This window comes from Bos javanicus, chromosome 5 (genome assembly GCF_032452875.1).
Source record: "Bos javanicus breed banteng chromosome 5, ARS-OSU_banteng_1.0, whole genome shotgun sequence".
Lineage (NCBI taxonomy): Eukaryota > Metazoa > Chordata > Mammalia > Artiodactyla > Bovidae > Bos > Bos javanicus.
The window spans coordinates 110518078-110542974 of record NC_083872.1 but is presented as its reverse complement, the minus strand read 5'-3'; the positions used below and the strand labels follow the sequence as shown (position 1 = coordinate 110542974).

Sequence of the window (24897 nt, the reverse complement as noted above, 5' to 3'; positions counted from 1 at the left end):
AACAGCGTTTTTTTTTTTTTTCTTTCAATTTTCATTAAAAAAAAAAAAATGTAACTGAATTCAGGGAATCCTAGCATCTTATGGACCTCCTGCCTCAGCTATCACACACAGCTATGCCCTCTGAGAAGACCCTCAGGTTGGTCCCCTTCTAAAAACCTCCTGGGACCCCCACAGTCTGGAAGATACCATCCGGAAGCTTTGGTCTGGCACTCAAGGCTTCCGGCCCCAGGAGACGTCTGCCATCACTCCTCTGGGGGCTGCACCAGATCCTGTACCCAGTGCACACCTCCCAGAGTGGCCCCATAGGAGCCTCTGCTTCTGGAAGTCCTGCTCCCTCCCTCATCCTGTGCCCTCGCACTCCTCCCCCGGGAGCACCCTCCTCCATCCTCCAGGGATGACCTGGTTTCCTCTTCTGAGTGCCTCCTGTCTAGCTCACTGGGGAAGCTTCCCTGGAGACCCGCAGGGCAGGGCTGAGTGTCCACCAACTCCAGGCCCTTCCTGGAGCCAGTGCACAGAAGGGGCTCAGGTGGAATGTGCTGAAGGATTGGTTTAAAGCAGCTCTCCTGTCCACCCTCTTAACTCAGTGGGAGCAAGTGGGACTGGTGGAGAGTTAAGTGTCAGGAGCCCTGGGTTCCTGCCCTGAGATTTGCTTTGTGACCTCCAGGCAAGTGTCTCTCCTCTCTGGATATTGGTTACAGCCTTCTAGGAAATGTGGCCTCCTGGGAAGTCAGTTCCATGGAGCTTGCTCTGTCTGAGAGCCATAAGGGCGGGGCAGGCAGAATCATCAAGGGCCATGACCTTATTGACAGGGCCAAGGCCATCATCCCCATGGTGGAGTTTTCTAGGTGCTCACACACACACACACACACACACCCCACCCCAAGCTATGCCCAGCACTTAGCTGAACCCGCCCTGGGCTGTTAGAATGCCAGGGAGGGGCCAGAGCTCCATCACTGCCGCCATAATGCTCTTCATCACTACCATCATCTTCATCACCACCATCATCCCTGTCATCATCAAGAAGTTGAAAGAATTTCCTTCTCTGGAGGGCCCATCTCTGGCTGGAGACAAGCCTGCTCTCTGTACACACAGTGGGCTGGACAAGAAGACCTTTTTAGACCCTGGGAGGGGCTGGAGGGAAGCCCCTGTGAGTCTTTGTCCCCAACCTCCTCAGGGGTGAGAGGGAGGGAGGGGACCCCACTTTACGGAGGATCTGGTGTGTGCTCGGACAGGGCTCTAGCTCCTTAAGCTTCAGGGCAGAATTCTTCCCCCATCTGAAGTGGCGGCTCAGAGAGGTCAAGGTTGCACAGATGTGAGTGCACAGGGGTGGGGGTGCTCAAACTCTAGTCTTCTCAGCTTCAGTCTGGTCATCCCCCGGCCCGGTGATCCCATGTGCTGCGAGGCCATGCAGTGTGTTAGGAACCAGGCTCAGGAGCCTTCCTGCCCAGGTTCAAAGCCAGCTCTGGCTCTTTCCAACCATGTGCCCTTGAGCAAGTCACTGCCCTCAACATCAGAGTTCTCCAGCCATTAACTGGGGATGCTAATAGCACCTGCTTCCAGGTTGGCATGAGGGCCGGGTCAGCCTATGGAAAGCGCATAGATCAGAGCCGAGCCAGGCACATGGCCAGGCACCAATAAGCCTTGGCCAGCAGGATTAACATTTCCCTGCCAGGCAAACTCCTCTTCCTCGCCGACTACCCTCCCAGGCCAAGCTGCCCTCTCCCTCCTTGGGAGCTTTTTTCATCCTCCAAGCTGAGGGACACTTATCCCCCTGCGCCTCCTCATGGCAGCCTGTGCCCCTCCTGAGACTGGCAGGTGGCAGTGTCCTGCCAGGCTCCTGCCCACCTCCCAGGCCCAGCCCAGGGCTAGCCCTGGCAGGTCTACTGATATTAGAATGGGTGAGTCCACATCCATTTCCTCCTCCCGCGACTGCCAGTCACCTCCTCACCTCCCAGGACTTTGTGGAATCTTCCCTGACCTTCTGCTGCCTCATCTCACAGCTCAGGCCTTGGGCTCTGCAGACCTACCCAGCCCTCCTCCCTCCACCCTTCAAACTGTCCCTACAGTCTCTCCTCTGCCCTGCACACCTTCCGACCTCAGCCCTGCCCTCCAGGAGCCTGGAGTCCTGACATCCCCTACCTGCTGGCTGTGTGATCTTAGGCAAGGCCCTGCCCCTCACTGAGCCCCAGGGATGTCAGGTCTAAAGGGAGAAGAACCCACATCTCAGTGCATTCCTATGAGATTGAAAAGAGGGGATGGGGAGCTCTTTGTAAACTGGAAAGGGTGGCGCACTTTAGAGATCTGTGTTAGTGGACATTAGGTGCTGGCTGGAATGGGATTGGAGCGGTGGGCGGCTTTGGGATATAACCCCATCGTAGGTTGGGTTAGAAAGCCCCCGCCTTCTCTCAGAAGACCTAAATGGGAGGGAGGCTTGTGTCCTGTGGCCTTAGAGTCAGAATACCTGGGGTCCCTTCTGTTGAATCATCTATTCCTGATTGGCCTGAGGCCCTGCTTTGGGCCAAGACCGGTGCCAAGTACTGGGACCAGGTGAATCCACAGGCTCTGTCCCCAAAGAGCTGAGAGCCTGAGGGGCTAACAGTTCTGGAAACCCTTCCCCATCACCAGTGTGAACCAGGGAGCCAAACAAGGAGGCGTGAATGCTGTCAAATGGGAGGGGGATGTAGGGGGGTCCCAGAGGGGGTCCCAGAGTACGCAGCGCTGCCCAGAGTGAACCTGAAGTGGTCAGAGTCTCCATCTCCCCCAGAACTCCCTGGTAAGGTCTCAAAAAGCCTCAGAGAGGAGGCAAATCAAGTCTTGAAAGAAACTGCCATAATTCAATCAGAAAAAGAATCCCATTAATTGAGTCAGAGAACCACTTAATTGAATTTCTTTCCAAATGCAGGCCTATTCAAAAAGTCAGTGAATCCAAATGCTGCTAAATTTAAAGTAAACTCCAAGATAATTTAATAAACAGGCCAGTCCAGTCAAATCCCTGATAAATCTAGCCCGGAGTCATTCCAGTCCTATGACTGCTCATGCAAACAGCTTATCCTTTTCTTTCTTTCTTTCTTTTTTTAAAATAAAGTGTAATTCAGGCAAACAATAGTCCACTTTGGTCAAACCACCAGAAAGTTCAGGATGAAGATGGCCGGCACCAGTTAAATGAGAAATTCGTCACGCCTACTGGCCAGCTGGGGTGACATGGTGTTGGGACGGTCAGTGGGAGGGCAGGAGCCATAGATATGAGCAGGATGTTGGCTGCCCCATGCACGCCAGCCTTGTGCCCTCAGGGAGTCTTTCTCCAGCTCTAAACCTCAGTATTCACATCTGAAAAATGGGGAGGTAGCTGTGAAGATTAAAACAGGGAACCAAGGCGAGAGCACCCTTTTCCCCTCATTCCCTTCTTCACCAGGGACATTGTAGGAGAGGAACCTGCAAACTCTGTTGATCCATGGAGTTTCCCTTACTGTGAAATGGCTTCTTAAATTTTTAATTTAATATAGTTTTTGGAATGGAAAATATTTTCACATGAATCAAAATTCCAAAGTTACCAAGGAGGATACAGTAAAAGCCTCCCTCCCATGCCTTTTCCTACAGCCACCATTTCTTCTCCTGGAGAAGCCCCCAACAGCATCAGCCTCAAATATTGCCAGCCAGAGATACTCATATAATATACAAAAAGGGACTTCCCTGACGGTCCAGTGGTTAAGACCCTGTGCTCCCACTGCAAGGGGGCATGGGTTCGATCCCTGGTCAAGGAACTAAGACCCCACACATCTCAAATCATGGTTAAAAAAGGATGATGGATAGATAGATAGAAAAAGACAAATGCACGTTCTTTCTCCTCGCTGTCTTTTTACATAATAACAAACTACATACTCTTCTCGGAAACTTGTTTTTTTTTCCCCTGCTGAACAATACTTCATGTATTAATAGATCTTTCCCCATTTGTGCATAAAAATACTTCCTCATTCATTTATATGACCTCATTATGGTCCACTGGATGAATGTTCTATGATCTATTTTGCTGTTAGAGTTGCTAAGTCATGACCGACTCTCTTTAGACCCCATGGACTGCAGCCTGCCAGGCTCAGCTCCTTACTGATGGACATAAATTTCCAACACACACACATTCACAGATATAAACAAACCCCTCTTTTTTTTTTCACATAGACCATTTTTTAAAAAGTCTTTATTGAATTTTTTGGAAGGACTGGTGCAAAGTTGAAGCTCCAATACTTTGGCCTCTTGATGCAAAGAACGGACTCATTGGAAAAGACCCTGATGCTGGGAAAGACTGAAGGCAAAAGCAGAAGGAGGTGGCAGAGGATCAGATGGTTAGATGGCATCACTGACTCAAGGGACATGAATCTGAGTAAACTCTGGGAGATAGTGAAGGACAGGGGAGCCTGGTGTACTGCAGTTTAAGGGGTCACAAAGAGTGAGGTTTGACTTAAGGACTGAACAACAACAATTACAATTGAATTTGTTACAATATTGCTTCTGTTTTAGGTTTTGATTTTTTTGGCCTCCAAGCATGTAGCTCACCAATCAAGGATGGAACCCACACCTCCTGCTCTGGAAGGTGAGGTTTTAACCATTGGACCACCAGGAAAGTCCCCAAACAACCCTTTACATAAGCTAATTCCCTCCTGTGTGACAATAGAAAGGTAAATGCCTGGATTTGGAATTCTGAGGGCAAAGGAAATGCGCAGTCATCATTTTGATGAGAGTCATCATTGCTCTCCTCTAGGACTGTACTTGTTTACTCTCCTAGGGATGAAGCGGTTTGTTACCCCAGAGCCTGGTCAGCAGTGTGTTAACAAAATTCTGTATCTTTCCCAACCTGATGGGTGAGAGTGGAATCTCTGTGTAGCTTTAATTTGCATTTTTCTTAGTTTGAATGAGGCCGCCATCTTTTCTAAGTTTCTGAAATCTTTGCATTTCCTTTTCTGTGAACAGTCTTTCCTTTTTCTTAGTCATTTTTATGTTATATTTTTGGGTTTTTTCCTTACTGATTTCTACATGCTCTTCATATTTTAAAGAAAGGGTGATCCGTAAACATTTTTCTTCTGGAAACTTCCAGAGTCTATGCACATAGAAGCAAAGACATATATATTACAATGAACATTTTGAACTAGAATTTGCTGGAGGTTCTTTTCACTCAGTGGCCCAGGGGTCTGAGCTGGGGGTGGGATCCCTCCAGTCAGAACCTTGGAGCTGGAGCTGAGGATGAGGTTAGACTTTCTCCTTTCTGGGATAGAAGCTAATGACCCCCAGGTCAAGTTTCAGCAGGCTTCCTTAGGCCTTTGATGGCAGGGGACGCTACCTGGGGACAGCAGTCAGGCTTCATGGTCCCCTGAACACTCATCATCAGACTCCTGGTCCAGTGCTCTTTGCACTGTTCACTGCGTAATAACGTCTGCATACTCTCAGGACGTGCAGGGCCAAGCCACACCCTCCCTCTATTCCCTCTTGCCCAGGGCAGACGTTTGTGATCACACGTCCACAGTGAGGAATGGAGTCGTAGGCCACAGCCCAAATCACACCTCAGGCCTTACTCATAATGGTGGGCTCATTCCTCTGCCTTTACTCCCCACAACAAACTCCGACGCATGCTTAAAGGCCCAGCTTAGTGATGCTTCCTCTGGGGAGACTCCATGACTCTATGGGTCTTTTTGCTTTGTTGTGCTGCGACTGCACAGCTGTGGGATCTCAGGTCCCTGAACCAGAATCTAACCCAGGCCCACAGCAGTGAAAGCACTGAGTCTTAACCACTGGACCGCCAGAGAAGTCCCATCTTTAAAATTAAAAAAAAAATTTTCTCTATAGTTCTGATCACTTTGTCTATGCCTATATTTACCAGAGCAAGAAAAAACAGTGCTTTTAAAAATTTTTATGTATTTATTTATGTTGAATTTTTTTGAGGGGGAGCATGTGCCATATGGCATATGGGATCTTAGTTCCCAGAGCAGGGATCAAACCCTTGTTCCCTGAGGTGGAAGCACGAAGTCCTAACCGCTGGACCATCAGGGAAGTGCAACACTGTTTTTTTCCCATTTCTCTGTCTTTTAGTATCTCCTGAGATGAAGTACCAAATTTTACCAAGGGCACAGTTTTGGGCCTTAGTTTCCTGATTTGAAAAGGAAGATCAGAATATAAAGCCAACAAAGGATTACTGAGAGGATTCAATGGGTCAGTTCATGTAAAGTGCTCAGCACAGCGCCAGGCATATAGTAAGGGTCTAACGTGGGAGCTATTGGTTATCACTAACCCTGTGATCTGGGCATACCACTTCTCCTCTCTTCTTTATCTATAAACTGTAGCATGAACTAGCAGACTGAATTCATGGTCCTCAATGGATGCTAAAATCACTGGGTAAAAGTTTGATGGGGAACTCTAAAACAGAAGGATGAGATTAATGACTCCTAAAGCCACTGATCAACCTTAGCATTGCTAAATGGTGGAACACCCCAGCCTGTGGTTCCTTCTCTGATACACTTGGAGGGATACAACACCATCCATGAAACATTCTTGAGAGGATCATTGAATCCAAATCAAATCAAGCCTCAAGGGACTTCCTTGGTGGTCAGGTGGTTAAGACTCTGCCTTCTGATACAGGGGGCCTGGGTTCAATCCCTGGTTGGGGAATTAAGATCCCACATGCTATATGGCCAAAAACAAATGAATAAATAAATAAAAATTAATTAATGAAAAAAAATCAAGCTTTCAGTTTTTAGAATCTACATCTAACTACCAGATTATGAGAAACATAGAGGATAGTGGAGCATGTTAAAAGACACCGCAGGGATGCAGTCAACCAATTCTAGATGGTGGAAAACTTGGTCTGGACTATTATTCAGCCATGAAAAGGATTGATATATGTGGCCACATGGTGGAAACTTGAAAGCATGATGCCAAATGAAACCAGACACAAAAGGTCGCATATCATGTGATCCCATTTATGTAAAATAACCAAAGTAGGCAAAAGACCAAAGTGGCTGAGTGGTCACCAGGGGCTGGAGGAGCATAGAAATGGGGAGTGACTGCTGGTGGGTATGGGGTTTCTTTTTCTAGGATGATAAAAGTTTTAGGGGCTTAGATAGAGATAAAGTAGTACTTGCAAAACCCTGTGAACCTACTGAAAGCCATCAAATTGTACACCTTCTAAATGATATGTGAAGTACATGATATGTGAATTTTATGATAGGTGAATTACATCTCAAGGAAACAAAGAGATTTAAAAGATTTATCAAACATATATAATATGTGGGTCTTGTGTGGATTCTGATTCAAGGAAACCAACTATAAAAAGATACTTTGAAGATAAACTAGGGAAATTTGGACATGGACTGCATATTAAATGATCTAACAAAATAAATGTATTATTTTCAACAGCTGTTCTAATAGTTGTGTGTGGGCCTATGTTTTGTTTTTTAACAAATTCCTTATCTGTTAGAGATAATTATCAAAGTATTTATAGGTGAAATATGATCTCTGTATTTTTCTTTAAAAAAATGTGTGTGCGGTTGGGATTGACACATACATATTACTGTATATAAAATAAGTAACTAATCAGTACCTACTGCATAGCACAGGGAACTCTACTCAGTCCTCTGTAATGGCACATATGGGAAAAGAATTTTTTAAAAGAGTGGATATATCTATATACACATAACTGATTCACTCTGCTGTACACCTAAAACTAACACAGCATTGTACATCAACTATATGCCAATAATTTTTTTTAATGTGGGGGGGTAGATAAAACAAGAATAAAAAATGTTGATATTTATTGAAAATTGGTATTAGGTATATGGGTTGATTATACTATATCCCCTCTACCTTTTAGTATTATTTAAAATTTCCATAATAAAAGATAAGGTGGTGAAAGGATTGACTTTTCTTCTCTACATTTTGCTTACTCTCAATTTTCTGTAAAAACATAGATGCTGCTTTTATAATCAGAAGAATACATTAAGGCTATAAAATTAACTGCGGAGGCTGAAATATCTGACCTGTCAACCTCAGAGCTTGGTCTCCCCGAAGCTGTGTCTGTGCCCCACCTCTGACCCCACCCCAGGGTCCTACCAGGGTCACGCTAGCCTCGAGGCTTCCTGGTGGGAGGGAGAGACTACTCATTGCTTCTTCAGGACTATTGCAAGGATTGCATGAAAGGGGCTTATTCTAAATTATAGGAAGTGCTCAATTAATGGGAACTATTTAAGAAAGAGATAGAGGGACTTTATAAAAGTGAAATGATCCTATTAGATGAAATACAGGAAACAAGGATAAAAAACAAGCTTCATAGTGCTCCTACCCAGAAAGAACCACAGTGAACTTTTTCTTTAAGCTTTCTTTCCCATGCAGGAAATTGTGTTTGGCTTTAAAGTACAACTAAGCCTGCTGTCACCACTCACTTACAGCCTGCTTTTATTCTCTTAATATTTTAACATATTTCCTTGTATGCTTAGCTGTTTGTAAACATAACTCTTCAATGGTTGCATAATATTCGATTGTGTGTTTGTGCTGTTCACCTAAGCCGGGTGTTGGACACTTGAACTAGTTCCAAGTTCACCACAATAAGGAACACCACAGGGGACACGTATGCCTGAATGACTTCCTCAGGATAGATTTTCAGAAGGAAATCACGGAGCCCAAGGGCCAGCACATTTTCAAAGGGCTTGGAGAGGTGAACCCGGTGGTGCTCTTGATTTTTGCCACCGTTTTGCTAGAATTTTCAACACTGAACTTTGCCAAATATAAACAGGCTCTGATCATACAAAGAAGATGGAAACAGTTTCTGACTATGGGTGTCAGATGGCAGGTAATTTTCCCTGATACCCAAGAGCTGGAATCACCCTTCTTGGCCGTTCACGCACACCCTTAGCAGGAGGTGGGGTCAGAGGGTAGTACAGAGAGCGGGGTAGGAAATGAAGAAAATACTCGGGGGGAATCACAGGCTACCCCCGTCCCTCCGATCACTCCTTACCCCAGCTGACGTGAACCTGAAATCTGAGAACTCAGCAGTTCTGTGTTAGCAGAGGGATTTGGGGGTGGTGGTGGGACCTCCCCTCTCAGTCCGCCCACCCGCGAGGGTCGCACTTTGGAGGCACCGCTGATGGATGGCTGGGGGCCCAGTCCGAATGAGGTGTGCGTGTCGGGGGAAGTGTCGCCTCACCTCACCCCGCAAACACGAGAATCACGAATCCCCGCGGGCCTGGAAGCGGGGGAGTGGCCGGGAAGTCGGGGGCGGGACCGATCTGGTGACGTCACGGCCCCACCCCTGGCCGGCTCCCTCCTTCCTGCGCGCGGCGCGCTCGCAGAGTCCTCACCTGGAGGGACAGGTGTGCGCATCTGGCATCGGAGGCCAGCCCACGAGTGTCAGGTGAGCGTCCGCAGGAGCTCCAACCGGGGGAGCTAAGAGGAGGGTCTGGGGTGGGAGTCTTCACTGGACCCAGAAAAGAGCCTGGTCTAAGAGCGGAGCTGGTCCGGCGTGCGAGGAGGTACTGGTTTCTCCCCAAACTACCTATCTCTTGTTTATAGTCACGGTGTACTGAAAGCGTAGCCTTTGGAGGGATTTGAAGGAGGGGAAGCTGACGGGGAAATAGCAGATTTCCAAATATTTCAACCACAAATTATTATTTTTTTACACGGTATCTTTTCTTTGTTGTAAAAGTAACAGACACTGATTGTTTGGCAACTGGATAAAAGTAGGAAAGAAATCACCCATGGTACTAACACACAAGCAAAACAACTCTGGCTATTTTGATGTATTTCCTTTCAATCTTTTTTCTAGAGGCAATCATTGTAATGCAACTTTATCATACTGTATTTACAGGTTTTGTGTCTTCCCTTCTTAACATTGTGTCATATGCATTTTCTTGTGTTGTTATTAGTCATTCCAGTATGTATAATCATTATTTTTAATGGCTGCATAATGTTACATTTGAAGGATGGGCCGTAGTTGGGTACCATTCTGAACACTTGGAGGAAGGATTAGAAGGGGGGACAGAGATGTATAATAGAAAGAACATGGGCTCTAGGTCAAGGAGGCCTTCAACAAAGGAATCTTGGGAAAGATCTTTGCTTTCTCTAAGCATCAGTTTCCACATCTGAGAAATGGCTACATAAATCTGTTTCCCCAGGGTATTGTGAGGATTAAGTGAGCTAATTTATGTAGACAATCCCCATCTCCCACCCAGCTCCCATGGTTCCAGCAGAAAAAGGGTCCACTTGTTTGTGAGGTTGGAGGAGGGATTTGGACCAGTGGAAACTGCTCAATGAGTGGAGTAGAGGAAGAGTTGGGGATGGAGGATGGGTTCTTGGGGAAAACCTCAGAATGGAGAGGCCTCTGGGTCTGGGAAAGATGGGCATGGCCATCCACTGTGTTTGGGACAGGCACAGACAGGGCCCCTAAGGCCCTGCTGGCAACCTCCAGCCACCTCCTTGGGTTCAGCTCCTCAGCTTCTGGAAAGAGTTCAGAGTGAGCGGATTGCAAGAAAAGTAGAGTGGGCAGAAGTGGAGCTTAGTCGTCAGCCCCTTGTACAGATAAGGAAACTGAGGCTTGAGCACAGGTGATTTGTTCAGGATCCACACAGGCAGCAGTAACAGAGTACATGTGGAGTCCCAGGCTCCTAATACCCTCAGGGGCCTCCACACCAGAGACTACTCAGTGTAGGAAGAGGAAGAGGTCAGGGCTGAGTCACCAGCTGCACTTATACCAGGCTAAGTTGTGCTTAGAGAAAACAGATGTCTCTGTTCTGCGAGCCTCCATTTTCTCATCTGTCAAATGGGGAGAATAACTCCTCACCTACCTACTTAGTACCCACTGCCAGGCCTGCCTATCCACAGCTAGCCAGGGCCTCCTTCCACTTTCAGGGACATAGTCTGTCTCTGGTCATACACCCTTACTCTGAGCCCCTCATCTTCTTGACCCCTAGCCATCTTCAGGGGGATGGGGTCTGGGACTTGTCAGCTTCACTAGGCTGTGGCCACACTTCAGTTAGAGTGGGAAATCCATACTCTCCGAATCATCTGTTTCCTGACCTGGGACATTCTGTTCTGTGTTTCTAATTTGGCTCTCCCATAATGTGCCCTGACAGCCCGCTCCCACTGGATGAGAAGGACTCTGAATCCTGGCAGGAACTCCTGAGGACTAAGAAAATCTTGTACTGAGGGTCTACAATCCTCTGAGGCTTTATCTTTTCTTTATTCTTTTTTGGCCAAGCTGCGGAGCTTTCGAGATCTAAGTTCCCTGATCAGGAATCAAATCCCCCAGGGCCCAGCAGTAGACACGCAGAGTCCTAACCACTGGACCATTAGGGGAATTCCCTTGAGGCTGTCTGTTTCTGCCAGGCCTGTCACTCCAGGACAATAACGAGGGTGTCAGGGATCTCTGATGTTCTGAAGCAGAATCGGGGAAGTCGCCTTCCAATTCACAGAACTTGAGAACTAAGACTTGTTGAGAGCCTCTTGTCCTCTCAAGAGGTTTGCCAGCCTCTTTTTCTAAGTGCTTTTGAGCCATACTATGAAATTGTCCCCTTATTGTTCCCATTTTACAGATGGTGAAACTGAGGCACAAAAAGTTAAATAAATTACTCACATGGAGCCAAGATTCAATCCTGGCCATGCTAACTCAAGTGTTGGTTCCCATTACTGCTGCCTCTTTAGCCTACAATGGTGTCTGATTTGATGCACACCTGTTGTCATCTTCTGCCTGGACCATCAGGGCTTTCTGGGATGTCAATATCCTGCTGATGTCCTGTTGATGTCCTTAACCCTGGTCACACTGATTTCTAATGACTCATTCTGGGTTCTGAGTCTGCAACTGACACACTCCATCAGAGCAGGGCTCATCCCAAGGCCCAGACCAAGCCTGGCTCTGCTTCCTGTAACTGAGTTGGTCATAACTGCACATATCAATATGTGTCAGGCTCTGGCTACAGACTTTTGGTCCATCACCTCTTTTAATCCACTTGAGTGCTATTACCACACCAATCCCTGAGATGATGAAATGAGGCTTCGGAAGGTTTTATAAACTCACCCTGCCACATAGGCCAGAAGTAGCTGATGGAGGACTTGAATCCAACTCGTTGAAGCAGGGTCTCTACCATCACTGCCTCTCAAGTGAGAACGCACTGCAGGGCTCCTAAACACTAATGCAGACTTTGGCTGCATACCCAGTCTGTACAGATAGTTTTGAACATGGCTTTTGTATTTAAATGTATGTCTGTTTGTTACAACTTAAGTGTGTGTGTGTATATATATTCTCTGTGTTAATGCATGTGTGTGTGCTGTGCGCACTGACTCTTCAGTCGTGTCTGACTCTTTGCTACCCTGTGGACTGTAGCCCGCCAGGCTCCTTTGTCTATGGGATTCTCCAGGCAAGAATACTGGAGTGGGTTGCCCTCCTCCAGGGGATCTTCCTGACCCAGGGATCGAACCCCTGTCTCCTGAAGCTCCTGATTTACAAGCGGATTCTTTACTGCTGAGCCACTGGGGAAGCCGCAATGTGTGCATTATAAAACAAACATTAAATTAGAATACTTAGGGAATTCCCTGGTGATCCAGTGGTTAGGACTCCACACTTTCATTGTCAAGGGCTTAGGTTCAATCACTGGGTCAGGGAACTAAGATCCCACAAGCCACCCAGCATGGCCAAAAATAAATAAATAAAAATAAAATAGAATGTTTAGAAGGCTCAGGTGAATAAGAATACAAATTCCATTTTTTCTCTTCCCACACCCCAGTGGATCACTGCATGAACAGGTATCTACTTTGGACATAACCACCTTAGTGGGCCCCAGAATCCCCTGGATGCTTCCAGAGTGGGTGAGCAGACTCATTTAGTGGGGGCCTGAGATACGTGGGCAGGTCCAAGTTGGCCCGAGGGAGACAAAGGCAGACTGGGGCCCAGTCCCCGAGGATAGGGTGGGGCTCCAGAGTGGATCTGGGCTTCCCTGGGTAGCTCAGACAGTAAAGCGTCTGTCTACAACGTGGGAGACCCGGGTTCGATCCCTGGGTTGGGAAGATCCCCTGGAGAAGGAAATGGCAATCCAGTCCAGTACTATTGCCTAGAAAATCCCATGTACAGAGGAGCCTGGTAGGCTACACAGTCCATGGGGTGGCAAAGAGTCGGACATGACTGAGCACTTTCACTTTCCAGAGTGGATCTGGGAGGGTAAACTGAGCCTTTCATAGCCTTTATGAACATTAGGTCAGATTCTCCTGGACTCTCGAGTTTTGAGCTGTGAAACAGGTGGGGCCATCTCCAGCTCCCAGGATTGTAGAATTCAACCAGGTTCAATCACGAGCGCCTAGTGTGGCCACGGGCACGTTGTGTATCCAATAAATGTCAGTTTGCTAGTTCAACTCCTCCCTCTCCTTTTCACCCATGTGTAAAACGTGAAGCTGCTCTGAGCTAACAGTGGATAAATCCCCTATTTAGCTGTTTTGGTTTGGAGACCCTGCTGACCTCCACCTTCTCCCCAGAGGGAGATTTGACTGGGTGCCATTTGACTGGTCTGCTCCCCAACCCCCAAATATCTGAGGTTCCTTCCATAGGGCATTCACCTGGGCTGTTCTTTTTTAGCTTCTGTCTCGTCGCCACCCTCAAATCCTATCCACTTTCAAGTCCCACCTCCCCCCACCCTCACCAATGGCAACTCCTGAGTCACTGAAAGGGCTGGGGCTCAGTGTGCTTAGAAGGAGACTCAGGGACTTGTCTGGATGCTCTATGTGTGCAGCACCTCACTTGAAGTTAAGAAAACCCAGAACTTCTCCTAGTACATCTCATAGAACGCCCCAGTGGAGGGCCAGGGGACAGCTGGCCACCATTTGGTGCCTCTGCCGACTGCAGGCCACGTGGATATGTCTGGCATTGTTAGTCCATCTTTTTTCTTTGGTACACCTAGCCTCCCCCCAGCGGATTTTCAACTCCTGGTGAGCAGAGTCCGGTGAGCATCTCTCAGGCCCTGAGAGAAGTTGGCATCAGGAAATGTTTGTGGACAGACATGTGACACAGTGAAGACATGATGAGTCGCAGCAACTATGCTGAGTTGAGAAGTGCTGTGGGAATTGGGATTATTAGCCATGGCAATCATTGTAATTCCCGTGGCCTGGTTAATGAGTGGTTGTGTATCCTGGGGACGGGATTCCTTGGATTCCCCGAGGATGGAAGGCGCGAGTTTTGGAGAGAGTCAACAGCAGTGTGAACAGGGGAGGTTGTGCCTTGTTCACAGGGGCCAGGTGAGCCCAGAGGGGCGGCCAGGGGACAGGCTGAGTTGTTGGAAGGAAGTGGATGAGGGTGGGGCTAGAGGCAGGGTGATGTGGTCCTTTGGTGATGCTGGGGTATTTTTAGTGCTCACTCTGCCTTTGGGACACGTGGCAGACATTCCTAACTCCTCTGGGAGTCGATTTCCCTTAAGAAGACAGCAGCATAGGAAATGCTGAGAGGGTGTGCCCTTGCCGAAGGGCGGGCTAGAGCCCACCACAAGAAGGCAGGGAGAGGGTGAGGAGAGACCACAGGCCTGTCCCTGAGGGGAGGCTGTCAGGCCACATCTGGCCCAGGGATGGAAAGTGCCCGGCCCCGCCTCCACCCCCACGACCACACACCCGGGCAGAGTTCGCTCATTGCACAAGTATTTATGGACACCCAATACCAACTAAGGGCCCACGGGAGCAGCCTGTTACAGGAGGGGTCCTTTCTCTAGGAGATTATGTTCACGAGCATTAAAAATAAACAAGCTTATGTGTTCAGCCTCCAGCAAGTTCCGTAAAGACAAGAAAGTCAGGGTGATCCAGCAAACCAGGGTGGCCTTGGCTTTAGATTGTGTGATCAGGGAAGACCTCTGTGAGGAGGTGACTTTTGAGTTGGGTGTTGAATCATGAGTAGGAGGCAGTCACTGAAGACCTGGGTGGGGGAGATCATTGTAGGCAGAAGGAGCGGGAGGGTGAGGGGCCCTGAGGTGTGACAAAACGGAAAGACGAGGAGGAGAGGGTTTCAGGGTGAGACCTGAAAGGCAAATTGGGGCCAGATCGTGGCAGGCCTGGGAGAGAACGTGGATTTCACACGGCTAGAAGGAGCTGTGATGTATTTTCAGTAGCAGAGGGACACAACTTCAGCATTAACAGACCAGTGTAGGGTCCAAGTAATTCAAGCCAGGTTCAGAACACAGTTGGGAGGCAGAGCTGACAGGAAGTGCACGTGTTTTGAATATGGGGGTGGTGATGGGAAGAGAACCCTTTCCCACTGGGTCCAGATGTGTGTGACCTCAGGTATTTCTTAACAGAGTGCCCGGATGTGGAGTGTGTAGGCCATTCCCCACCCGGTCCAGCCTTGAGTTTACGGACAGGAAGACTGAAGAAAGAGCCTTACAGGTCTCCTTGTCCAGCCCTCTGGAGGGGGGCTGTGAATTCTCCAAGGTCCCACTGAAGTTCAGGCCTCCTGGCCCCGGTCCAGGCCTCTTGCTGCCCTGCCCTGCTGCCTCTTGGCTGAAGCTGGCAGAGGAGGGAGGAATCACTGCCAGAATGACCTGACTAGTCATGACGATGTGGTGAGGTCACCCAGAAGAAGCGTGGAAAAGCAGTGGAACCTGGAGAGGGCAGGCCAGGGCAGGGCATCACTGTAGCAGCAGCCGGGGTTGGGAGAGGGTGAGAGGGACGTCCTGGAAGGGTCTGGGGTAAAGGGCCAGGGTGAATGGAATAAGGCAGCATTTTTAGGCTAGCATGCAGGACAACCTCTGAGAGCAGAGCCTACGTGGGCCACTGACCCTCGGGGGTCTTGGGAAAGACACTAGTAGGAGGACCCCAGATGAACTTCTCCTAGAAGCAAGAACACAGATGTAGACAGAGTGGGCAGGGCCAGTGGCTCACCTGGGCCCAGCTAGGCTTGCATCCTTCCAGCCCACCCACCCCAAAGGGATTGGTGGAGGCCCCTCTAGGGGGAGGTAAGGTAAGGAAAGAAGAACGGATCCAGGACAGGCCTGTTTGCTCCCTAACTGCTCCTCAGAGCAATCAATAGCATCAGCATCTTCCTCTTATTCTGGACTTTTTCTGCACTAAGGTGTTTCTGTGCATGCCCATCTGTATTATCTCCACTTTACAAATGAGACTCAGAGAGTTAAAGGAATCTTCCTAGGGTCACACAATTCAAAAGTATCAAAGTCAGGTTTTAACCACTGTGGGCTACTGTCTCAGACTCCCTCTGTGACCTTGAGCAAGACTCCCTGAGCCCCAGGCTCTCTGCCTGTGAAATGATGGAGTTGGAGTAAATGAGCCCCATGAGGCCCCCTGTCTCTCCACTGGGTCCCAGAATTGATTCTCGGGTAGAGGGGCTTAGTGGTCTGATGGAGGGGGCCAGGGTCCTGTCCCGGAGCTGTGTTCTCCACCAGCCTGGGCAAGGCGGTTAAGAGCATAGGCTCTGCCAGGCCACTCTCTCTGCGGAGGATACACATGAAGATCGAATGCAGTAACAGGGCTCAGGGAGGGCCTGGCACACAGTAGGTGCTCAGTAAGTGATAGCTCTTAGTGTATTCTCAGAGCTAGTGAAGGCCGCCCTTTCACAATCCAACCATTCACTCCCTCAGCACGTATTTGTTAAATCCCTCCTGTGTTTCTGAAGGACATTAGTCTTGATCCTGGTGACCTAGTGATGCCCCCAGAGAGCTTTAACTCCCTGCCTTCTGATATTCCAGTGGGGGAGGCGGACCAAAAAAAAAAAAAAGCCACATCAAATAAATACCATGTAGAATAAGGTAGATAGTGATAAATGCCAGGACTTGCTGGGAAAGACCCTGATCCTAGGAAAGATTGAGGGCAGGAGGAGAAGGGGGTGACAGAGGATGAGATGGCTGGATGGCATCACCAACTCGATGGACAGGAGTTTGAGCGAGCTCTGGGAGATGGTGAAGGACAGGGAAGCCTGGTGTACTGCAGTCCATGGGATCGCAAAGAGTCAGATACGTCTTAGTGACTGGACAACGAAGTGCCAGGAAACAAAACAAAGCAGAAAAGGAGAGGGAGAGGGAGGCAGTGTCTGGAGGAGGGTGGGGGGTGGATCTTATATCAGGACTGGAAGGCCTCCCTGTGAAAGGGACTTGAAGGTCCTGACCTGAGCGAGGGAGGCTAATCCCTGCGGGAAACACGTCCTTGGCAGCTGGAGAGCCAGGCCTGAGATCCTGAGGCTTTGGGACAGCCTTGTGGGACAGATTGTGTAGGTCATTTTTTTTTTTAATGGTTCTTTTTTTTTTTTTAATTCCTTTTTTAAAAACAATTTTATTTATTTATTGTTGGATGTTCTGGGTCTTCCTTGCTGTGTGGGCTTTCCTCTAGTTGCAGAGAGTGAGGGTTACTCTCTAGCTGTGGTGGTGTGCGGGCTTCTCATTGCAGTGACTTCTCTTGCAGAGCACAGGGACACCTGGGCTTCAGTAGTTACGGCTCCCCGGCTCTAGAGCACGGGCTCAAAAGTTGTGGTGCACAGGCTTAGTTGCTCTGCGGCATGTGGAATCTTCCCAGATCAGGGATCAAACTGTGTCTCCTTCATTGGTAGGTGTATTTGTTACCACTGAGCCACCAGGGAAGCCCCCATAATTCACTTTTTCAATATTTTCTTGGCCATGCAGCACAGCATGTGGGATTTCAGTTCCCTGACCAGGGATCAAACCCTCATCCCTTGCATTGCAAGCTCTTAAGTCTTAACCACTGGACCACCAGGGAAGTCCTATGTAGGGTCATTTTAAGGATCCTCCCTGCTGCGTGGTAAATCTACAGTGACCTCCCCCTGCCCCAAGATTCAGGTTGCAGGTGCCTTGGGGGTGATACTGAAATCTTTCTTCTCATCACTGGGCACCACAAGCTTCCCAGCCCAGTGCTCTGGGTTACCAGAAAAAGTTCAAGCTCTCAGGAATGGCTGCCCCTGACCCAGTAAAGAGGAGCTGAAACCCAGAGCTGGACTCAGTGATTAGCTCCTCACTGACACCTATTGTCCCAGGCCTGATTGCCTCTTCTGGGTGGGTGGGTTGGTGAGGGAAGGGGAGGGAGGGGGGCTAGGGGAACTCCAGCCTGACACACCCTTGGGCTTTAAAGTTGGGAGTCAAGTCCTGGGAGGAATCATTGAGAATCCAGTCTGGAACCCAGCCTCAGGCCCAAAGGCTGCTAGACAGAACTCCCTTTGAATCACCTTTGAATCACCTCCCCACCTTGGCTGGGTTTTTCGGCCCCTCAGTTTTCTTCTGAGAGCTGAGAGGCAAAGTCCTTTAAAAGGACTCATGGGTGGTGTCAGAGGGGAGAAGGAAGGAGGAGAACTTGGGCCCACAGAACAGCTAATCAGAAGGGGGTGTGGGGAGCATTCTTCTGAGGAAGAGACTGGGTGGGGACTTGGGGGAGAGGCTGGGGATAGGCCTTGAGGCAAGGAGTGGGTCTGAAGACTGGTTACCAGGATCAACAGTGGTGTGTGTGTGTGGAGGGGGGTCAGTTACAGGTTTTGGAATGGGAGGGGACATGTGACAAGACTGGGAGGGGAAGCTGGGACATCTGACTGTTAATGTGTGTGTGTGTGTTAGTTGCTCAGTCATGTCCGACTCTTGGCAACCCCATGGACTGTAGCCCGCCAGGCTCCTCCGTCCATGGTATTCTCAGGCAAGAATACTGGAATGGGTTGCCATTTACTTCTCCAGGGGATCTTCCCGACCCAGGGATCAAACCTGTGTCTCCTGCATTACAGGCGGATGCCTTACCGTCTGAGCTACTAGAGAAGTCCCTAGTTAATGTGTACCTGGAGGCAAAGGTGAGGAGCCTCAGATTTCTCCCTGAACCAAGGAAAGGACAGAGGAGGATTCCATCTCCTCTACTGAGGATTGAGAGGGTTAAATGAGATAGTAGGTGCTGGTGGGGGGTGGGGGATTATCAGTCCCTTCTTGGAGAAAGAGGGCTGGGAAATAGGGCCATGTAGGAAGCATGGGATGGTTGGCTGGGATGGAGAGTACAGTGGTGTATCCACCCTGCTTAGTAGTGCCATGGGAGGCCCTCTGCCTGGGGACCCAGGCCTGGCACCTTGTCTTACTCAGGAGAACCTGCAGTCACAGGCAGGGTTGGCCTCCCTGGGCTCTAGAAGCAGGATTCAGGGTTGATGAGATTGGGTTGGAAAGAGATGACAACGGAAGGGCCTTGGTAGCCAAGCCTGGTGGGTGGCTTCTACAGGTCACATTGGGGGCCTCCAGGAGATGAGGGAGTCATCAAAATGGGCAAAACAAAGCTGACATGAGGAAACCAGGGCCCTTGAGCTGTGACCAAAGTAGGTGGCTGCCACCCAGGCCAGCTAAGTATGGCCAGGGCCCAGAGTGAGTTTGGGCCCAGAGTGGCAGTTCTCCCAGTACTTCAAGAGAAGTAGGGAATACAGACCTGTCATCTAAAATCTTTTCCTTTTTTAAGAAATTTATCCACTTATTTAGCTGTGCCAGGTCTTGGTTGCCGTGTGTGGGAACTTTCATTGCAGCATGTGGGATCTAGTTCCCCAGCCAGGGATTGAACCTGTGCCCTCTGCATTGGGAACATGGAGTCTTAACCACTGGACCACCAGGCAAGTCCCAGATCTTTCCATTTTAAAACTCTGGGAATCAGTTAACAAAGCAAAAGAAATAACAACAAAAAGCACCACGCAGGCCAGGCAAAGCCTACCACTTTTGACTGGTGACCCTCTCCTCTGGCAACAGTGGCACTGAGGGCAGGTCCCCAGTTGAATGTCCCAGACCTCTCCTGGAAGACTTGTCCTCGCTCTCCTGCTCTTGGAAGCGAGACTGTGATAGACTCAGTTTCCCAGGGCCCGATGGGAGAACAGAGACATCTTGGGCTGTGTGGCCCTGGGCCAACCCCTTGCCCTCTCTGGACTGCGGTTTCCTGGGCTCTGAAAGAAACCAGTCTGTGGGGCTCCTGCCAGTTTGGAGACTGTGTGACTAAGTTCTCAGGCTTGAAGGAAGATTATTATTGACGTGACTCTTCCCACCAACCATGCTTCTGGGATTGGATGCGGTGCACTCTAGCACTTTGCGTGTCCACAGCCAGAGTTGTGTGCATGAATGGTTGTGTGTCATAATTTGGAGCTTTGCATGGTACAGTGTAAATATCATTGTGTTAATAACTCTGCCCTGGAACCTTTCATCCCCTGCTCTGGAAGCCAGTAGGAAGCCTTAATTAATTCTTGGTGGCCTTGGGAGGGGTGCAGGTGAGGAAACCTAAGCCCAGAGCTGGGAGGCAACTTGGCTAAATGTGCAACACTTGGGGGACCCTGACTCAAGTGTTGGTTCCAGGTCAGGGAAGGCAGGAACCAACCCGTGCCAGGCCATTCCTGTGTGGGGTCCAGTCATTAAACGTGTGAGGACGGGATTGGGTTTGAGGTCAGCTCTGTGCCCAGGAGTTTGAGCTGTGGGAAGAGGAAGAAGGCAGAAGAGAAAGGTCACTTGAGTTTTTCTATGGAGGGGAGAAAGCAGCACAGCCTTGGCTACCTCTCTGGACCTTTTGTCAATGTCCCTCCATCTCTTGCTATCTTGTCAAAAAGTTGGCCCCTGAGTCAACCTGGCCTGCGTGCTCAGCAGCACTCAGAGCCCCGAGGCGGAGTAAGCCCTCAACTCTCTAAACAATCTCCTTTTGCAGTAACTCACATAAACACCGGCCTTCGGAGGGGCCCACTGCTAGGGTGTGAGAGGAGACAGAACCCGGCAGAGGAGAGAGGACGGTCTGGGGCTAGAAGACCCCAGCTTTTGGGGCGCCTCCTCCTCCCCACCACCACCCAGGTTTTTCCACCTGTGCCCCCCACTGGATCAGTGGTGTTCGTGTCTGTGTGCGCTTCCCGGCCCCACACGGAAGACCCGGTTCCTTGGAAGGCGCTCCTCGCGAGGCTGGTGGGGGGAACCGTGTTTCCCGGCTGCGGGCCCCCAGCGTCCCCGGGATCGGGGGGGCGCGGGCCCTTTAAATCCTCCGGGGCGGCGGCGGCGGGTCGGGGATGACATCAGCGGGCGGGCCCGGGGCTCAATGGGAGCCGGCGGGCGCGCGCCGTGCGGGAGCGCGCGAGCCGGCGGCGGGGGCGGTCGGGCAGAAGGGCCCGGAGGAGGGAGGTGGCGGCGGCGGCGGCGTTGAGAGCCAGATCCTGAACCCGGCCGGGGCGAGCGGAGCGGGGCGCGGCGGCGCGGCGGCGGCGGCGGCTGGGCCGGGAGAGGCTGGCGCGGCGGGCGGCTCTGCAAATCCTCCGGCATCCGCCCCGGCGGGCCGCCCCCGCCTGCGGCAGCCCCCCGAGCAGCGGCCCGGCACCGGCACCTTCCCGGCGGGGTAAATATTGGGGGGCCGCGGGCCGGCGGAGGGGCGCAAACCTGGGGGGAAACGGGGCTCCCTCCGCCTCTTTGTTTTTGCGCGAGAGGGAGGGGGGGAGAGGGCGGACACACACGCGTTCGCACTCGGCTATGGGGGGGCTGCCCGGGCGCCGCCCGCTCGGCCCGGCGAGGACAAAGGCGCGGCTGGGGACGAGAAGGAGAGGAGGGTGACTATTTTGCAGGCTTGCCCAGGGGAGCCCCCCACCCCAAGTCCGGCTCGCCTCTGTCTCCCCAGCTGGACCCTTCAAGGCCCTGGCCGGCCGAGGCGGCCACCCCTGGCTGCGATTTGAGGACGCTGACGGAGGTGGGGGGGTCCGGGACTGGGGTGCCGGGGACACCCAATTCTGTTGATTCGGGATTCTCAGCCAAACCCTTGGCTTCGGTAGGCTTCACTAGCCCATTAGCAGCGCCCCCCACCCCTCCACTCCTGGCTTGAGTGCTCCAGACCTGGGGGTCAGCAGGGCTCCTCCTGCGTGTTGGATGGGGTCGCTTTGGGGCTCTGGGGTGATGGGGTGTGTGGTCACCCAGCCACCGACTCTTGTTTTCCTTTGTGGAGAGAAAGAAAGGGGTGGGGGTTATTTATCAGATCGGATTCTCCCATTTCTGCCTGTGAGAAATCCATGTTTTGCAAGTCCCCGCGGAAGAGAAAACTATGTTTGTGCCCGGGTGTCTTTAGAGAGCAGATTCCCAAGCTCTTCACACCCAAACTCAAAGTGGGGTGAGCCCCCTCCCCAACTTTTTCTCTTAGTTTTCTTGCATATATTCTTGGATTAGCCTTCTTTGGGGAGAAGGATTTGGGGACAGGGCCAGGGGATCCCCAGTGTCGTAAGTTGCACCCGTTCAATAAATGCCTGTGTCTTGGGGCTCCTTTGGCTGGCTGGCTGGGATGTCCCTCCAATTTTTATTTTAATGATCCAGGGAGGGAGGTGGGCAGGGAGTAAGAAGACTGCCCATGTGCCGTTCAGCTTGGTAGTTTGTCTCATTTTTCTTAACCAGTTGAAACTCTGGAATCTTCACGTCCGCCTTTTTTATCCCCTTCATTTCTTCCAGCGCCACCCCCCCTTCCTCCCCCCAAAAAGAAGCAGCAAAGAACTGGAAAGCCTCTCCCATTCCCGCCTCAAGTCTTTCTGCTCTCTGGGAGGCTTTTGAGGGGGACAGGGCTGGGACACTCTAGGCTCTCCTTGAGGCCTTGGCCCCTGGAGTGTAGGAGCAACACTGGCCGGTCTGGGTGGTAGCACAGAGCTGGGTGGGGGGTGGGTTGCCTGCAGGGCTAGTGGTTTGCACCCTCTCTTCTCCCCTTTTCTGCCGACAGCCGGGTGAGTGGGGAGGGGCTGGGGGGGTCATGTGCGGTGTATTTATGTAAGACACCCAGACGGGAGGGCACGGGTATTTATATAACCCGGCGTGGGTATTTATGTAATATAGGATGCGGGTGTATTTATGTTCCTTTCCGAACCTGCGGCTTGCCCGGCTGCCATGTGTGGTCTCTGAATTGGCGTTGGCGGAAAACGGACTTGGGGGTTGGCGGTGTTTGTGTGTGTACACACCCGCGTCCCCCCACCCCCACCCCATCCCCCCCCCCGCCCCACAGCGGGGCTCCCGGTACATGTCTGCGTTTCTTTCTTCCTTTGAAGTGTCCACACAGGACGGTGTGTGTGTGAGGTGTGTGGCGGGTGAGTTTCCCGCAAATGTGGAGTGGGTTCTCCTGGCCACCCTGGCACCTCCACTGAGACTGGCCGGGGCGTGTGGGCAGAGGCCCTTGGTGGAGAGCCCGGAGTTTGGCCAGCGCGGGGTGGAGGCTCCTTCCTTGTGACCACTGCTGAAGGGCTAGCAGCGGCTCCCTGGGAACTGGCACTGGGGTGGACGTCTCTCCTGGGCAGGAGCTGTCGGCTCCTCGCCTCCACCCCGGGGGGGGCAGAGAGTGACCACGACCTTGTGGCAGAAAGCTCTCCTCCCACCTCCCCTCCCAGGTGGGTCTGGCTTTCCGGGTAGTCCTTAGTGTGGGGAAGGGGCTGAGACTTTGCCGTTTTTCCCCCTTCCTGTGCGGCCTCCTGGCCCTGGCATGAGCTGGTGGGTGGGAGGCCGCCAGGTAGGGCAGCAGGAGCCCTGTCTGGGCCTTAGGGTAGGAGACTTGCTGCTGGAGGGGAGGTGGGCAGGCTGCGTGACCTCCCTGGGCTTGAGTTCTCTGTCTGCAGAGAGCATCCCGCCTTCCTAGTTGTCTACACTGGCTGTCTTGTAGACACTCTGTGATTTTAGCCGACCCCCACACAACCTTCTCCTTATTTCATAGGCCCCCCCAGAGCAAGACCTCATCTCCCAGCCTTGGAGTTTCCTCCTCTGCTGGCCAGAACCTCGAGAGTGCCCAGACCTTTGCCCCAGGCCAGAGCAGAGGGGTCCCTCCCAGGGTGGTCCCTGCTGTTCAGAGAGCTTGGGAAAGCTTGGACACCCAGCATGGGGCACAACAGGGAGGGAAGTGCTCAGATAGGCACTTCCCCCCAGACTCCTCCCACCCCACAGAAGCTGACGGGCGGCTCAAAACTTGGCTTTGGTCCCCTTGGTTGCTCTGCAGGGCTCTCTTAGGAGACCCTCCTCGTCTTGAAGAAAGCCAGCCCCAAACTCTCTGTCTATCCATAGAAGGCTGTACAGAGTCCTGTTGCGGTTCTTGGTGTTGGCGAGGTTGAGAGAGGGAGAAGGCCAGAAGCTGGATGTTCAGGGGGCCCCTTTCTGGCCTTCCCCCTGAGTTAGGGCAACCTCTCTTTGTGGGGCTCAGTGCACACTTGCAGAGTCTACCTCTGGGAAGACCTGTCCAGGCTGTGGAGACCTGGCCTTCAGTTCTTGGTGCTGGAAGCCTGGGGTGGGAATGGGGTCACCGGGACCCCATCATTTCCACGTCCTAAGGGGGCTGAGGAACTCCTTTGGGGACCCTCCATTCACTCTGTCCTCCTGTCCCTGGAGGTTGGAATTAGCAGGTGGTTGCCATGGCAGCAGCCCCAAGGTGATCAGCTTCTGCATCTGCCCTCCCCATCACCCCCTCTGTCCTTGATTTTCCTTTCAGGGTCTTTGCCCATTGTGACTAGCCTGCCCTGAGAGACTCCTATTGGAGAGTCCCCAAATGCATGTCCCCCGAGGAACTGCTTGCTTTGCTCTTTCCTCCTGCCCCCTGTCTCCAACCCCCTTCTTCTGCCTGGCGACACTGACACCTGTTCTGATAGCCTCACCACCCGTGGAGGCTGTTGGGCTACCTGACACATGGTTGCCCTCAGGCAAAGTGAGGCCAAATCCCTTCCAGGCCAGCCGGATGGAGATCCCAGTGTCCCGAGTTTTTTCTTGTGGCTTTGTCAGACCTTTTTGGTGGTGGAGGGGTGGGGTCTGGGGGCTCACCCCCTTCCCAGCTCCCCTCCTCTCTGACCCTGTGTTTCTGCTTCCCTCTGCAGGAGTGAACCATGGAGCTACGTGTGGGGAATAAGTACCGCCTGGGCCGGAAGATCGGGAGCGGGTCCTTTGGAGACATCTACCTAGGTGAGTGTTTCTGGCT

The 24897-nt window shown here is 51.4% G+C and overlaps 1 protein-coding gene across 13 annotated transcripts in view; it reads left to right on the top strand.

The window, feature by feature from the left end:
- The first annotated feature begins 9301 nt into the window (after positions 1-9301).
- The window catches only part of CSNK1E (casein kinase 1 epsilon), a 36917-nt gene continuing 21321 nt past the window's right edge, over positions 9302-24897 (top strand). For 3 of the 13 annotated variants that reach the window (XM_061418506.1, XM_061418507.1, XM_061418505.1), the window contains exons 1-2: positions 21185-21321; positions 24797-24881. In XM_061418506.1, the coding sequence (XP_061274490.1) occupies positions 24806-24881 (76 nt within the window). In that variant the 5' untranslated portion in view covers positions 21185-21321; positions 24797-24805. Of the gene's footprint in view, positions 9389-21179; positions 21322-21426; positions 21667-21723; positions 21745-24796; positions 24882-24897 lie in introns of those variants that run through there. The other 10 variants (XM_061418510.1, XM_061418511.1, XM_061418509.1 and 7 more) reach the window with 8 other exon arrangements.